This window comes from Ornithodoros turicata, chromosome 7 (assembly GCF_037126465.1).
Source record: "Ornithodoros turicata isolate Travis chromosome 7, ASM3712646v1, whole genome shotgun sequence".
Taxonomy (NCBI): Eukaryota; Metazoa; Arthropoda; class Arachnida; order Ixodida; family Argasidae; genus Ornithodoros; species Ornithodoros turicata.
In genome coordinates this window covers 47,206,596-47,221,983 of record NC_088207.1, presented here as the reverse complement: position 1 = coordinate 47,221,983, position 15,388 = coordinate 47,206,596, and the positions used below count along the sequence as shown (strand labels likewise).

The 15,388-nt window shown below is 47.9% G+C and overlaps 1 protein-coding gene across 1 annotated transcript; it reads left to right on the top strand.

The window, feature by feature from the left end:
- On the top strand, nt 1–13,452 carry LOC135401319 (coronin-7-like). Its single transcript, XM_064633654.1, has 24 exons — nt 1–152; nt 980–1,075; nt 2,186–2,282; nt 2,359–2,439; nt 2,740–2,810; nt 3,592–3,778; nt 3,854–3,978; nt 4,829–4,915; nt 5,555–5,637; nt 5,705–5,759; nt 5,864–5,921; nt 5,998–6,143; nt 6,215–6,310; nt 6,373–6,522; nt 9,277–9,520; nt 9,720–9,895; nt 9,963–10,071; nt 10,957–11,186; nt 11,241–11,431; nt 12,215–12,353; nt 12,430–12,636; nt 12,702–12,837; nt 13,228–13,336; nt 13,394–13,452. Exons 2-23 carry the CDS (start codon nt 1,013–1,015, stop codon nt 13,311–13,313), a joined length of 2,817 nt encoding a protein of 938 aa, XP_064489724.1. The 5' UTR covers nt 1–152; nt 980–1,012; the 3' UTR covers nt 13,314–13,336; nt 13,394–13,452.
- Nucleotides 13,453–15,388: the final 1,936 nt, after the last annotated feature.

Sequence of the window (15,388 nt, the reverse complement as noted above, 5' to 3'; positions counted from 1 at the left end):
AAGAAACAGCAGAGCCATGTGAGACACGCGAAAAATTGCATAGTCGCGTGCTGCCAGACCTTCGTCTGTGCCCTCGTTGACCTGGTCCAGCGAATTTCTTGGCGTTTCGGCCTTCAAAGCGCCAGGTACCTTCTTCCAGGCAGGACAATTTCGTAAGTATTTAAACCGGGTTCGCGACTGCGTTCGACAACGCTCAATAGCTCCTACGAACTTTCAGGCAGTAGCGCTATGCACGCGACGGCATTGCGGTGGTGTGTCGGTGAGATAGTGGTGAACACATCACAGCATCGGCTCGTTTCTTCTAACTGTCTTTGAACACTCGCGTTGCCTATTCTGTCTCCCTGTGTAGCCTGCATCCCCACAGCAAGAGTCTTCACGCGGCGGAGCACACTTTACAGGGGCGAGCTGTCTGAGCGCGCTGGCGCTACACCATTGCTCCCATCATGCTTGCAGTAATACACAGTTGCAAAAAATATAAAAAGAAACGCGCTTTTCGAGCTGTTATCTAGTGCATAGTCAAGCAACCAAGCAGGATGACCTTGCGTTATCATCATCATCGTTAAAATACCACCTAAGTATAGAAGAGTGTGTCCATGTTTCATGCGTAACATATCCAGCAGGGGCGCTCCCGTTCTCGAACTAGCAGGTATTGCAGCAGAAGACACATTCGGAAAGGACAAGCTGTGTCTTCTGCTGCACTAATGGCTACCTCAAATATGCGTGACGATCTGGCCCAAATTTCCACCGTTGTCGATGCACCCATTCGGGAATGATAGCAGAACAAATCTCTGTTGATAGCTCGAACCGTGTCTGAACTCCGTGGCAGCCACCACCATATAATGGTTCAGTTCTGTATGAACAAAAAAAAAAAAAAATCTGTTTCGGTTCTCTGTTTTCGGTTCGAGATCAAAGGCATCGTTTTTTTGTTTTGTTTTTTTCTATGGAGACGTGTGTTTATGATTTCGCAACTTTCTTGCAGAAATTTTCAAAGCTGGCAAACGCGGTGCGTTCGATGTATCGGTTCAAGGGCTCCAAGTACAAAAATGCTCTACCGAAAGTGCCGAAGAAAGGCGAGGTATGTGGCCTCAATTGACAGACTTTGGCAGATTTTGGATGGACGCTCGAGAAAATATTTGGGCGGCTTATTTAACGTCGATGTGCATTTTAGAAAAACTGCATCTTGTGGATACGCAGGTGTGGATTGTCTTTGAATTGCACAGTGACCATATGACGACGACATTTTGTTAGACGGCTTTTTCTTTCTTTCTTTTTTTGGTCTCGAAACTGCAGGACAGTTTTTTGCTGGACAGTAACCTGTAACGGCATGCGATGCATATTTTACGCAACACGCTGAGCCGGACTAAACTGGACCTGGGAGCCCAGCAAGGAATTTTACGCAGTTCCCTGTACAAATCCTGCTGTCAGTAGAAAACTTGCTTAAATTGGTTGTGTACATATTTTACATATGTGATTTATTACATCATCCACGCGTTGTACTGCACACCAGAGTATTGAGGAAAAGAGTAATTAGATTCCTACTTGTCATACTTGGCGAGGTATAAACCATCGAACACCGGTACACATCACGCTGTGACGTCATAGGAGCGAAGGCTATACGGCCATTCCCATTGGTAGCCTGCGTAGTCACGTGGCCTCTCTCGCGTTGCCTCACTGGTGGAGATGCCTACGGTGATGCCGGAGCCGGATGAGTTTTTCTATTAGGCTATGCAAGCTGTCTGAGCAGCTCCCCAGTTTTCCTCTCTCCCCTATTGTTAAGTGACCTCATTGGTCCCCCTCCCAAATAGACCCATGTCGGTCTCCGAATACCCCCTTAATGCTGCCTTGCGATTGGACAGGGACATCGTCACGTGAGTTCTACAAACTTTACCCTCTCCATTGCAGTGCCAAGTTTCTACGCGCCTATTACCCCTTTGCAGTAAGACTTGGAATGTGGGTTCACGTTGATTCACATCGACGCAAACAACTGTCTTTCACCATTTGGCATAACGATTGGGGCGAAATGTCACAAACCCTTTATACGCTATCTATGTATTGTGATCGAAAGATTGGGGTTTAGAAAGTCTGCAGCGTATACATAGGCAGCGCTTGCCTCACCGCCGATTTTTGTGGCACCGCCAGTGAATCTACACGTTACTAGGTGTATTTATGACGTTTATTAATTCAGGGCTGGGTTTTGGATATCGCGGTCGGAGCTCCCCAGTCCTTTGGAAACCACATCAAAGCGAGCGCTCTCTTCAAAGCGTTCAACGTAGAAAATCGTGGTTAGTTCTTCTACTTCGACTGCTAAGACGGGTTGAAGAAGCGGTTTTATTTATTCCTTCTTTCAACGTTCCGCAGGTGGAGGGAGCCTGGGTGTTCTCCAAATCGACGACACCGGAAAGAAAAACAAAAACTGTCCGTTACTGCACGCGCACACAGGTGAGGACACTGGGTTGGACAGACACCACAAAGTGCCACCAGCGCCACCATTTTTTTTACGGGCGCGACCGTTATTCACTGCTGGGGGTCGTCCCACTACACACCTCTATGGTCATTTGGATTGAAAGCCGTGAACTGAAGTCCAGCTGGGTGGATGTGCAGTTCCAGAAATAATACGAGGGAGACGCACGAGTTTCATTATAAACATAGTTTTGGATAAGCGCGACGTTTTCTTGGCCAAAGCTGTACACCTAAGTCATGTACTCGTTCTCATGCATCGTATCTGTAATCTGTCGGCAGATTTCGTCACGGATTTCGATTTCTGCCCGTATGACGATGGCCTGTTAGCTACATGTTCCATCGACTCCACAGTAAGTTCACGAATGCCTGGAGCTTATATACAGGGTTCGCCAAGATAAACTTCGGGGTTTGTAACGGAGGTAAAGCAAATAGAAACAGTGTCGGGAAGCTAAAGTAGATGTTAGAGGACGTATTATGCCCTAAAAGTTTATGTCGATACTGCCACTTGGTCCGTTTCTCTCCGGATACATCGTGAAAATAAAAAAAAACAACACCGCTGCCTAACATTTCCAGTCGCGGCTATACCTACGTTTCAGTTCCTTCCGTCAGAAGGCGCAACGATCGAACGCGGCGTTGCAGACGATACCGAAACCAAGTGAACAAGTGGAACTGAACGCAGAGGACTACTGTGCGAAGTCGTCTGCAACGCCGCGTTGGCCGCGTTCGACCGTGTCGCCATCTGACGGAAGGAGCTGAAACACAGGTAGAGCCGATTGGAAATGTTAGGCAGCGGCGGTTTTTTAATTTTCACGATTTATCCGCAGCGAAACGAACCAAGTGGCAGTATCGACATAAAATTTGGGGGCATAATACGTCCTTTAACATCTACTTTAGCTTCCCGACACTGTTTCTATTTGCTTTAGCTCCGTTGCAAACCCCGAAGTTTATCTTGGCGAACCCTGTACTCTGTGTCTAAGTCACTTCTACGTGTTGTCGTGCATGCATCAAACATTGGTATACGATCCAGTCGCATAATCTACCGCACACACGCAACTTGAACAGTGTATCCTTTATGAGAAACAACTATATATAATGAAACTATATCACGTGTCAACGTCGCATCGCTTGCAGGTAAAGATATGGCGGATTCCAGAAGAGGGAATCCCTCCAAATTCTATCCAAGACCCAGAAATGGTTCTTCAAGAGAAGCTTCGCGTCGAGAACGTGGTATTCAACCCGTCAGTTGACTGCTTACTCGCAACAGCCGCAGAACGCACCGTTCGTCTTTGGGATCTCACTAAAGGGATAGCAATATCGTGTAAGCACGCTATATTCATGATTTGCCTTCCGATGCGCATTACACTTGGAAAGGTTCCTCGTTGAATATTCGTAGCTTTTACGAAACATCAAGAAGTTATCCAGAGCCTGAGCTGGAAGGCTGACGGAAGTCTGGTTGCGAGCTCTGGACGGGACAGGATGTTGAGGATATGGGATCCCAGGTCGCCTAATGGATGTCTTGTGAGGAACCTCTTTAGTCCTTGTGTGTTGATATAGGGAGATATACACGGTGTTTCACCTAAAGTGATAAAAAATTCTAACTGGCGACATAAACGCCGGAGGATTGTGGGACTTTCGGCAATTACCTTCTGGGAACTTTTGCCGCCATTTAGGTAGGCTTCGGACAATTTTTAATTGAGGGAAATTTATTTTTTCAATTGAACTTTGAAAATTGCCAAGCGAACCTCACTTTTCTTTTTTTTACAGAAATGTGAAGTCTTCCACTGATAACCGCAGACCCAACAAAAACTATGCACAGTATCGCAACAGAAATAGTCTTTAAAAAAAGAGCAAAAATTCCGCTTTAGCCCCGCCTGCTTGATTGTCGCAAAGAAGAGCGCACGGAAGGTGCGGGGAGAGGAGGAAGTGTTCCCGCCTCTTGTTTTACCTTCCTTTCCCCCCCGCTTTGACCTTGATGCTGGTGACAACCGTTTTATTACACAGAAAACAAAACAACCGTCTTATCACAAAGAAGGCAAAACAAATGAAGGCGGCGACACTTCCTACTCTAGACGCACATTTCGCACGCGCTTCTTTGCGAAAATCAAGCAGGCGGGGCTAAAGCGTAATTTTTACTGATTTTTTAGACTACTTCTGTTGCAATACTGTGCATACTTTTAATTAATTAATTAATTAATTAATTTCCCACAATTAAAAATTGTCCAAAGCCTTCCTCAATGGTGGCAAAAGTTTCCAGAAGGTACTTGCCGGAATTCCCACAATCTTCCGGCGAGTACGTCGCCAGTTAGAATTTTTTAATCATTTTAGGTGAAGCACCCTGTATAAACGTGAACTTTTGTCTCCGTCTCAGGAAGCAAGTGGTCACGCGAATAACAGGGATTCGAGAGTCTTGTGGCTGGGGGACACCAACTACGTTCTGTCATCCGGACTTGGAGGCGTATGTTCCAACTGTATATATAGTATAGCTGTTGGCCTTCTATACAGTTTTCGTTAAAGCGCCACTACGGAATAAATCCGTGTCTTCATAGCACCACCGAATATACGCCAATGCAATCCACGTGCGTCCACATTGTATTCTCCCAAAATAACGTTTCTCTATCTAACGCGTACCGTAAGTACCGTGAAATTAATTTCTAGTTTCGAAAAGTGTGAGGTCATAGGATGCACAATCTGCCACTTGTCTGGCAACATTGCTCCCCGAACGTACATTTCCGCTGTCTCTTAACCGCTGCTGGCAGTCTTTCTACGTGGCGCGGAGAGCGGAGACCGGGAAGGTGCGCGCGCTGTTGCTAGGAGACAGACGCCAGCGCTCTCGATGACGTCACCTATTCTCGGAGAATCTGAAACTATGGAAATTCGTGGTATTGCGCAACTTTCACTGACGTCATCTGAGTCTTCGCGCGAGGTTGATTTATAATACGAAATAATATAAATATCTTTTTTTTTTAAGTCCGTGGTGGCACTTTGAAGCAGACGCTATGCGTCGTCTGGACTCGCCGTGTTGCAAACTAACATTAGTGACCTGCACATATCGACACAGTATAACACACTGATAGCTGGGTGTGGTTCACTTTAGGCACGAGAGAGGGAGGTTACTCTGCGGGACACTCGTTCTATCGACGTGCCCTGTGCCACGGCATCGGGAGAGAGCGCAATGGGGTAAGTGGTACCCTATGTGCGTAAATAATTTTTTTAACAATCGCTTTCCCCTTGCCACACCTTCCAGGATATTCGTGCCTCTGTACGATCCGGACAGCAACATGCTTTTCCTGGTCGCAAAGGTGCGTGTCCTTCCGCTATCGAACAGAAAGTATATTTTACGCTCATGTTCACCCTAATCCTCGCAAAACGTACCATATGCTCGTTTTTTTTTTTTTTTTTTCAGGGAGACAACACGGTCAACTTTTGGGAGCTGACATTCAGGGATCCCTTTTTCCTCGAAGGTATATATGTGAGGATTCTCGGACGTGCGGCTCATGGAAATTCAAAAAGACGCGCTCGTGATTTTGTATTCCATAGCTTCGAAATACATGGGCGAGGTTCAGACCAAGGGTGCAGGACTAGTCCCAAAGAGAGCGCTTAAGGTCATGGATTGCGAAGTCAACAGGGTGCTTCTGCTGGGACAGGAGAGCATTGTGCCTTTGTCGTACCAGGTACCCAGAAAGGTAGGACAAAGAGCGTAAGAGGAAAGAGGAAGTATAAGTTCGGAAAGGTCAGGATGGCACTCACTCTGCAGACATACCGAGATTTTCACTCCGACATTTTCCCGGACACACACCCAGCGAGTCCTTCCATTACCATCGGTGATTGGTTGGAGGAAAAACCGGCAAAGGTGACCTGCCACGACAGAACGCCGACGGTTCCTAATGGCACTTTACCCTACTTGCTGTATAGGAGGTGCCGAAAATCAGTTTGGACCCAGAGAAGCGGCCCAAGGCTGGCATTGTTCGGATCAATCACAAGCTTGGGTCTGGGCCAGTGATTGACGACGTGCCCAAGGTAGATGAGAACCGCGGAAAGACGTGGCGAAGGCCTTTCAAGGTGGTAAGTACACGGTTCACATTGTTAGTGAATGTAAGGTAAATCGGAGGGAAGCAATACTTCAACAGACCTCACAATGCAATGAAAGTATAGATACGTATCGGACCGTGTCCTCAGTCCATGTTTTGTTCCCCCCTCTTCTTCCCCTCTCCTCTTCACCAAACACGAGTGTCGAAGTGCAGGGCCAAGTGTCCCAACACTAACTACTACATGATGCAAAATACAGACGCAACAGCTAACGGTTGTGCTATGGCAGAAGCTTGAATTGCTCACCTCTCATAACCTGGAAAAGAATTGTACCAGCGGTTGGTGGTAGCCAAGGTCGTGCTGAAGACTGTGGGAGGTGGTGGGTTCGAATCCTGCCACCAGCTGTGCTGTCATGATGTTTTCCCTGGGTTTTCCGAAGACTTTCCAGGGGAATGTCGGCACTGTTCCCCCTTAAGTCGGCCCAGGACGCATACTAACCTCACTGTCCCCCACTGCTTCCTGCTGTCCTCTCTCCATCTGTCCACCTCTGTACGCCGCACATGGCCACAGTTGCTTCGTGGCGCTAACCACAACCCATAACGGTAGTTTCATATCACCATTCCCGCTAGGCCTTGCCGAGACCTTGCGAGAACAAGGATTTCTTTATGTTTTTGCCGCTTTTTTCCTTTACTGGCAACTCACTCCCAAGGTGCGGGGTGAGGATTGCGCAGTAACGTCACGTTTGGTCACGTGACCCGGGAAACATATTGCCGCACCGGAGTCACAGTAGGAGTGCCTGCCGTGGGTTGTTGTGGTATGCGTGCAATTAACGAGAGGAAATTGTAAAAACACACGGTGCTGCCTCATTCGTCCCGCAGTACGACGCCTGTGACGCATCCTCATGTTTTCCCGCGTCACGCGACGTCGTCGTGACGTCATGTGCAGGAGCTACACCACCTATAGCGTCCCCGATAAACTGAACCGGTGCGCCCCGGTGCGACCTGGTGCGGATTGTCATCCTCGATAAACTGCACTAGTGCGCACTGAACGTCCTCGATTAAAGGAGTGCAGTGCAGCACTGAGTTGCCCCGAACCCACACCGAGAAAACCGGCCGAGCGCCAGAGTGCAATCCCAAGAAGCATCGCGATTGCTGGAAGCACGACGGGAGGCGGAAGCGACGAGTAGCCAGGTGTAGCCGGGCAAGCAGCAGCAGACACTCATCGTCAGCATGGCATTCGATCGGTGCCGCTCGCTAGGTGCCGCTTGCTACGGGTCGCGCAGCTTACGAGCCACAACGAGCACAGATCTCTAGGTGGCGCACGCTATTATCCACCAGATCCACCAGCGCGTGCAGTTTCATATTCGATAATGCCTCCGCCCAGCGCACCGCCAGTGTCGAGCGCCACGCACCTCGGTGGTTTCAGGGCAATTCCGGTGCAAGTTTACCAAAGACGCTACTCGATAGAGAAACCCTTCTCACTCGTCGACGTGACGTAACAACTAAGAGTCAGCCAATCAGGATCGCGTTTTCAATGGGCGTAGCCAATAGCAAAAGTGCTTTCAGCAGTCGTAGCCGTGGAGACGAACCACCGTCGTCTGCGAGTAGTCATTGAGCGTCCCCGCGGTTAGGTGCAATCATTTGAGAGTTCTTGAATTCGCAGGATGGAGAATCGCAGCAGTAGCAGACGAATTCTGACTTTATATGGCCACGTGGAGAAGGAGGGAGAGGAAGCAATAAGCAGGCCTTCTGTATTTCTAGGTGGCGTTGGCACGAGCCTCATGATTACAGTAGAGTGATTTCAAGCTGAATATAAATGATCTAATACGCTATGCGAGCTTGTCATGAACAGCGTGTGTGAGGAATATCAACCAGGTCACGAGAGGGCGCATATGGAAAATACGCTATACCGAAGTTGCGCGTATTTGCCTAAACACCCCTCACTAAACGCGCGTCAGAAAGTAGGTCTGAGATTTTCCAACAATCTCTTATATACGAATGGAAAGAACGTTTAAAGACGAAGAGAGTGATGTGTGGTAACCTTTTGTTATTTGCGGAAAAGCAGTTACGCGCCGAAAAAGTGCGATTTTTCGCAAATGAGGCGACTTTGCGATTTTTTATCTGGACACCTACAAAACCTCGAACCTCAAAGATAGAGCAAACAGTACAGCAGCGCATAGGCAATAAGCGTGGAAAAAAATAACTGGTATACGAAGGTACGAGGCCTGAAAATTGCAAGGAAGCACAGTGCTCGAAATGGTCAGTCTTAGAGATTATTAAAAAACAAACAAAACAAAAAACTAAGATATATTCAGCTGTTTCCTCCGCCAATGTACTTCGTAAGCGCTAGGCTTCAATATATATTGGAACGAAAAAAATCTGAGAGGTCGACCGGACCACCCTTGGCTGACTCTGCTTGAAATCACCCAGTACTATATAGGCATTTTTTGGTGTCAAGGTTTTTGCTGTGTAAGGACGCAGGAATTTTTTTTCCTTCTTCTTAATCTGACAACCGACCGGGAGATCAGCGTACCGGAAGTCAGCTAAAGGAAGCCACCGTTTCCTTCATTGTTTGGCCTGATTAGACGAAGACGGTTATTCAGTCAGTTCCTTGAGGAACACCGCGTTCTGAACATATTTTCGACACATCTGAACGACCGTAGCCCACGAGCAGTGTGCGTGATGGCTTGAACGCCTTTCCGATGTGAGTTCCGAAACGTGCTATAGGCGCGTAATTTACGTTTACGTTACCTGTCGTGCATTACAAACACACGTCGTCGTCTGTTCGTAGCCCTCGGCTCCACCGACGCCAGCTCCCAGGAAGAAAGTAGCCAGCAGACAGGCTACTCCGCTGAGGAGAGAACGTTCGCAGGGCGCCATTTCTATGAGTAGTATGATGTCGCAGACGCCAGCAGCATCGAACTTTTCGATTATATCTACCAGCAGCGTGTCCAGTGCTTTTCCAGTAGCAGCACCGCGGGTAGCGGGTCTCGTCCGAAGGGAGTCATCGCGTAACGACGGACGTGTGTTCAGGGGTGAGTGCTGTCTTCTGCTATGGAAATGTCACGACCTGCAAGTTTGCTTCCTTAACGTCGCCATGTATGACATAGAAAGTCCTATGTCATAAAAGTTCCAGCACTTCTAGATTAAAGAAGGCTAACCATACTTCCACGTTCTGCCGCTTGGGGGGCGCTTCTCTGGGCACTGTCTATAGTATGGAATCATTCTTTGTAGTTCGCATATCCAAGTTTCGTCACCTGAACGGTACGCCAGGCCCACGGAATACTCACATCACCAATCTTCCACCGCTGTGCAAGACCATCCCTGGCGAAAGTGAAGGGTTTCGGGCCAACACTGAGCGTGTCGCCCTTCCACTAGCTATTTCAGGAGGGCATGTTGCTGTTCTTGAGGTTCGGACAATTACCCCCCGATAAGTAAGTAAGTGTGACTCACTCATGAGCATGTCTCACTTTCTAGCTGTCGAAAATGGGCCGCCTGCAGTCCGGGGTGGTGCCCAGCCTCATATGTGGAACGAGCGTTATGGACTTCGCTTGGGATCCTTTCAACAACAGCAGGATTGCTATAGGTACGCCCTTCCGTCGCTTTTATCGTCTACTGTTGCGTTGGCTGCGCTGTAACAGTTAACAAGGGATACGTCTGCCTGTCTCTGAGTTGTATACACGTTTCCGAAAAAAGCAAAACGAACGAGTTCCCGTTACCCGTAGGCACTGCTCGGCATTTCGCTCCTCGAAACTCACGACCACTATCATCTGATAAGGCGTGAGTTCAGCCGCGTCTACGAACTCACGTGAAGGTCGACATGGCGTATCGGTGAGCTCGATCATGCCGCATACTAGTGGCACTCACCGGATAACATCACACTTGTAAACAAAGCAGGTGTGATGTTATCTGGTGAGCTATGCCCGTAGATAGCCCGTTACTCTTCAATGATGCTCCACGAAGCCAAGATGTAAAGTCATCATGGGCTCTATTTGAGTAGCACTTTAACCTGAATTTTCCTTCCTGACCCGCGGACTCGATATCCAGATCAAATTACCACGTGTTACAATCTTATGAACTGTTTACAATATTAGTCATATTAAAACGAAGCGGAAATTGAAGAAAAAAGTAAAATTACTACCAAGTTTTGTAACAAAATTCTGTAGCTATAATTACACTTTTTGCAGTGTAACAGAGTCTCTAGTTCGTTACCAGTAAAAGTAATCGTTACGAGGTAACGAGTTGTCTCTTGGGTGATGCGCTGCGAAAAAACTGAAATTGAAAAAAAAAAAAAAGAAAAAGCTGCGACAGAACCAGTTGGAAACTTCCCTTTGATGCGCGCTTCCTGCGCTGTGTCTGAATAATTGTCTGATCCAGAATTCCTCAGAAAGGTTCGATTGTCTTACCAGGGTTTCGGGTGCGTATTAATAACGCCGTTGAAACTCTTATCTCACCCACATACATTGTGCAGCGTGCGACGACGCTCGCGTCCGGATCTGGACCATCCCCGAAGGCGGGCTGACGCAGAGCCTGACGCAGCCGGTCGCGGAGCTCAAAGGCCACACCGAGAAGGTGACCTTCGTCAAATTCCACCCGACAGCCTCCGACGTCCTGGCCACGGCCTCGCACGACCTGTCTCTCATCATCTGGGACTTGGCAGATCAGGAGGCCAAGCTACGCCTACTTGGTCACACCGACCAGGTCCGATTCGAAGTGAGATCACGTGACACGATTATGAGGAACGGTGCGTTGCAGATATTTAGCCTTGCCTGGAACCCCGACGGCACAACTTTAGCAACGATGTGCAAGGACCTGACGCTGCGCGTGTTCGACCCACGCAATAGCGAGGAGCCCGTCGTGGAGGGCCCTGGTCCTTCTGGAACGCGGGGCGCACGCGTTATCTGGGCGCTGGGAGGGACGCATCTGATAACTTCCGGGTTCAACAAGTAGGCGCTTTCCCTGCAACGATACAGTTCGAAGCAAAGTTAACTTGAACGCGCCTCCGACCTGCGGAGCGGGAAGAAATTAAGGGAGAGAGCGTTTCGACTGTCCCACTTGTGCTGCGGGGGTGTCTAGCCTCGCCATGGGCTGTTGACTCGGCATTGCATTACCATCAGCTGTTATAATCGCGACGTTGTTTGTTTGTTTGTGTTTGTGGCGATTATGTGTGCTGGCCGACATCGCAAGGATACGATGCCGTTATCTCATTGATATTATGATATCACGATGATGCCCGACTAATCGAGTTGACTAGCACTGATTGTAGTCATTACAGGTCAACTCAGTTTTTTCCTAATTTATTGTGAATCCAGCAAATTTGCCATTTGAGTCCGTGCATCCTCATTTTGTTTTATTAGAAATGCTGAAAATTCCCCACTCAGCGAACGCGACCACCTTCGCGTGTATCAATGAGATAACGGCATTGCATCCTTGCGATATCGGCCAGCATACACCTCTACATAATCGACGCAAAACCAAACAAACGTCGCGATGATAACAACAGCTGACGGTAATGCGATGCCGAGTCAACAGCTCATGGCAAGGCGGACACCGCCGCAGCACAACTCCATGGGACAGTCGAAAGAAACGCCCTTTCCTTTTATTTCTCGTAAGCGCCGCTATGGTGCGCTATGGTTCCTGCTCGTCGGAAGCGCGTTCAAGTTAACCCTGCTTCGAGCTGTCCCAACATTATTTCGCGCGTTCACATTGCTCTCTGTAAAATGCCGCAGGGTGTCTGAGAGGCAGGTCAGCCTGTACGACGCCAGCGATCTCTCGGCACCTCTCACCACGGAAGGTATCGACGTCAGCCCAGCGATACTGATTCCCTTTTACGACGAAGACAGTTCCACGCTCTTTCTCACAGGAAAGGTAATGCCACATTAAACTCTGGTCCAAAGCCAACCACGGGTCCCGCCAGTAACCCGCGGTTTTTCTGCTTCAATAGGGCGACTGCACCATATATACATTTGAAGTGGCCCTCGATCCACCCTGCTTCTTTCCGTTGTCTCATTACAAGAGCAACAGCCCCCACCAAGCAGTCTGCTTCTTGCACAAGGCTGCTTGCAATGTCAGCGATGTGGAATTCGCCAAGGCATACCGTCTCACGGGCATCTCCATCGAACCCTTATCCTTCAAAGTACCCAGGCTCAGGGTAAGACGACAGTGTCACATTCGGAATAAAACGGTGCCGTTAAAAGTTCGTTATTACACTTTCAGTCTCAACTATTCCAAGACGACCTGTTTCCGGACACGAAGGTCACGTGGGAACCGACGATGTCTAGCCAGGAATGGTTCGCTGGTGAAACGCCATCTGTCCGCACGATTTGTCTGCGACCCGCCGGAATGGATTTGTGTGAGTTTGGTGATTGATTGATTCGGTTCGATTGCCTGTTCGCCAGTACTAGAGTCACTAAGTAGGGGTATAGAGTATCGCATTCGTTTTCCGCGGCGGAGCCGCCGTTCGGTGTCCGCGATTGGGCCGATCGAGTCACGTGGTTTCTCCTTCCAAGAACGCGCCGCCATGTTGAGTCCTCTCCATCCAAAACCGGTTTCCCCGGGTTGCGAGCTGGCTCGACTGCGCGCTGTTCTCTGGCGGAGAAGGGGGAGATTGGCATCCCGTTGCTAGGCGACGCAGCCGCGCTGGATCCAAGATGGCGGGCTCGCTCGCCGGCGTGGCTCAGTGCCCCTACTCTGCTTCCTATTTAGTGACTCTAGCCAGTACGAGACACCGCGTGTTTTGCAGTGTCCGACGCTCCCAAACCATCATTGGCTAGCGTGTCAAGGACGCCGGATGTCAGTCAGCTGACAACAGCCGACTCATCATCGTAAACTTCCGGTGGTAAATATAGAAGGTATAGTTGTCGTGTGACAATTTATTCTTTAGAGCTAATAATTGATTTCCTTTGCAGGGTGACCCATATTATTCCCGGACATTTTGAGCCAGCATAATGAAAACAGCATTGTTTCATTGTCGTTGCGTTCTTCAATCGCGTTGTGAGCGGTATGACTTTGGATTCTATAACGGCGTTTAAAGGTGTGAGGTCGTCCCCGTAATCTCGATTATTTTTATTCGTAAGAGTTTCAATCTGTTGTTTAATGTGAAGACAACACTTGGATATAAGGTAATTCACTTTCACATTGTGAGTGCTTATATTAATCTATAACGCCTCCAGATTACCTCCTATAGGTAGTAATAATAAATCTGAACGATTTCTAACCTAACCCCCTTTTCCTCCTCTCGCACTCTCGATACCAAGTGATAAAATGTAGCACGGTAACTGTACTCTGTCGATAACTCCTTAATACGTTTCCAGAAGCTCTCTCCGGTCACTCGAAACAAATTCCGCCTGTTTGGAATCCAGAGCGCATGACATCTTGTCATTGCGCATCAACTCCATGCTGTGCATGAGTACATGATAGACGAATACACGTAAATACAACATGTGCTATGCTCTCAATGTGTATTCCGTTATCAACCGATACGGCTATCACTCCCCTAGATTAGCCCTTTTTTATTACTTTCGTTCACATCTCATGAAATTCTGGAACTGCGACATAGAATATGATTGAATTCGATGACGTGCAATGAAAGGGCAGCGCCAAGGAAGTCAACACAGCTGGCGCATCGACGGGACACTTGCAGGAACCTTTTTTCTTTTTTTCCGTGCGACAAAGCACATTCGACAAAGTACAAACTTCACTGTTTACTATAAGGGCAGCTGCAGTGCATTGACATGCACGCGTAATGGGCAGATGACAATGATTTTGCAGGATATGAGGTTCCCCTTGATGTCGAATTGATTCTCAATTCCTCAATGAACTCTGTTGTTGAAAAGCGTCCGCGCTTAATCCGGTGTTCGTCGTCGAACATAGTCCACCGTAATGCCTTTTAATGTGGCCATTTGCATACTGTTTCATGTCAGCCCTCGTAGGTTCATATAGGGACATGTTCACGAAAAATACGATATCTGTCATGTTGTCGTGCGAAGTTTCGAATATTAGGAACTACTATCCTACTGGGTTGTGAATTGTACTTGGTTGGTCGCTTTTCCTTTCCTTCCTTTTCTTTTTGGCAGGAGCAATCCCAAACCACATCACTGACTTCCTCATATACCGCACTATAACGTAGAACCTTGCGCATAGAGCAAGCTCCATCCCACGAAATGACTCTTTTCTGTAGCTTTCATCAGGGACATCCCATTGAAATTGAAATTTGATCACGTGGTTGACTCGTGCGCGTCGGCGTCGCCTGTCCTTTCGAACTGTACTGGAACTGATAAGACAGTCGAACAACTTTGTCCTATCTGAACTGACGGGAAACAACAAAGGTATACACGATGTACTGAAAGTGAAGTACACGGAGGTGGCTTGCAGTGCACTACAAAGTGCCACATTGCAAACATACTTCAAGTAAAATACAATGTATTAGTACTTTTAAGTACTCAAGTACATTGCCAATTTAGCTTGTGTTTCACTGTTTGGTAGCGATGTTCTGTTTTTAGCAAGCATTTTTCGGGGGAGGGGGTGTGGGCAAATGATGAATGGAATCGAATTGCATTATTTGCATTTACGTGCAATCAGCTGCGCTGTGACTGTACCCAGTAGTAGTGGGAAAATCCCTAGAACATGAAAGTTCGCGTATGGTATATCAACAAATTTTTTTCTTCAATTGTATAATTAAGAACGCCCCTTCAAGACGGTTGCGTTTAGGGAAGAGCCACCGATATTTCGAACAGAGTTCTTACCGATTCGTTGGATTTTCTCGCTCCTTTTCTACTTTTCTCAATGTGAAATGTACTTAAAGTAAAGTACAAGTATTCAGAAATGTACTTGAAATACTTGAGTATTGGTACTTCAAGTACTCCCCATCACTCTACTGGCAGGTACCTTACCAGTCCGATGCT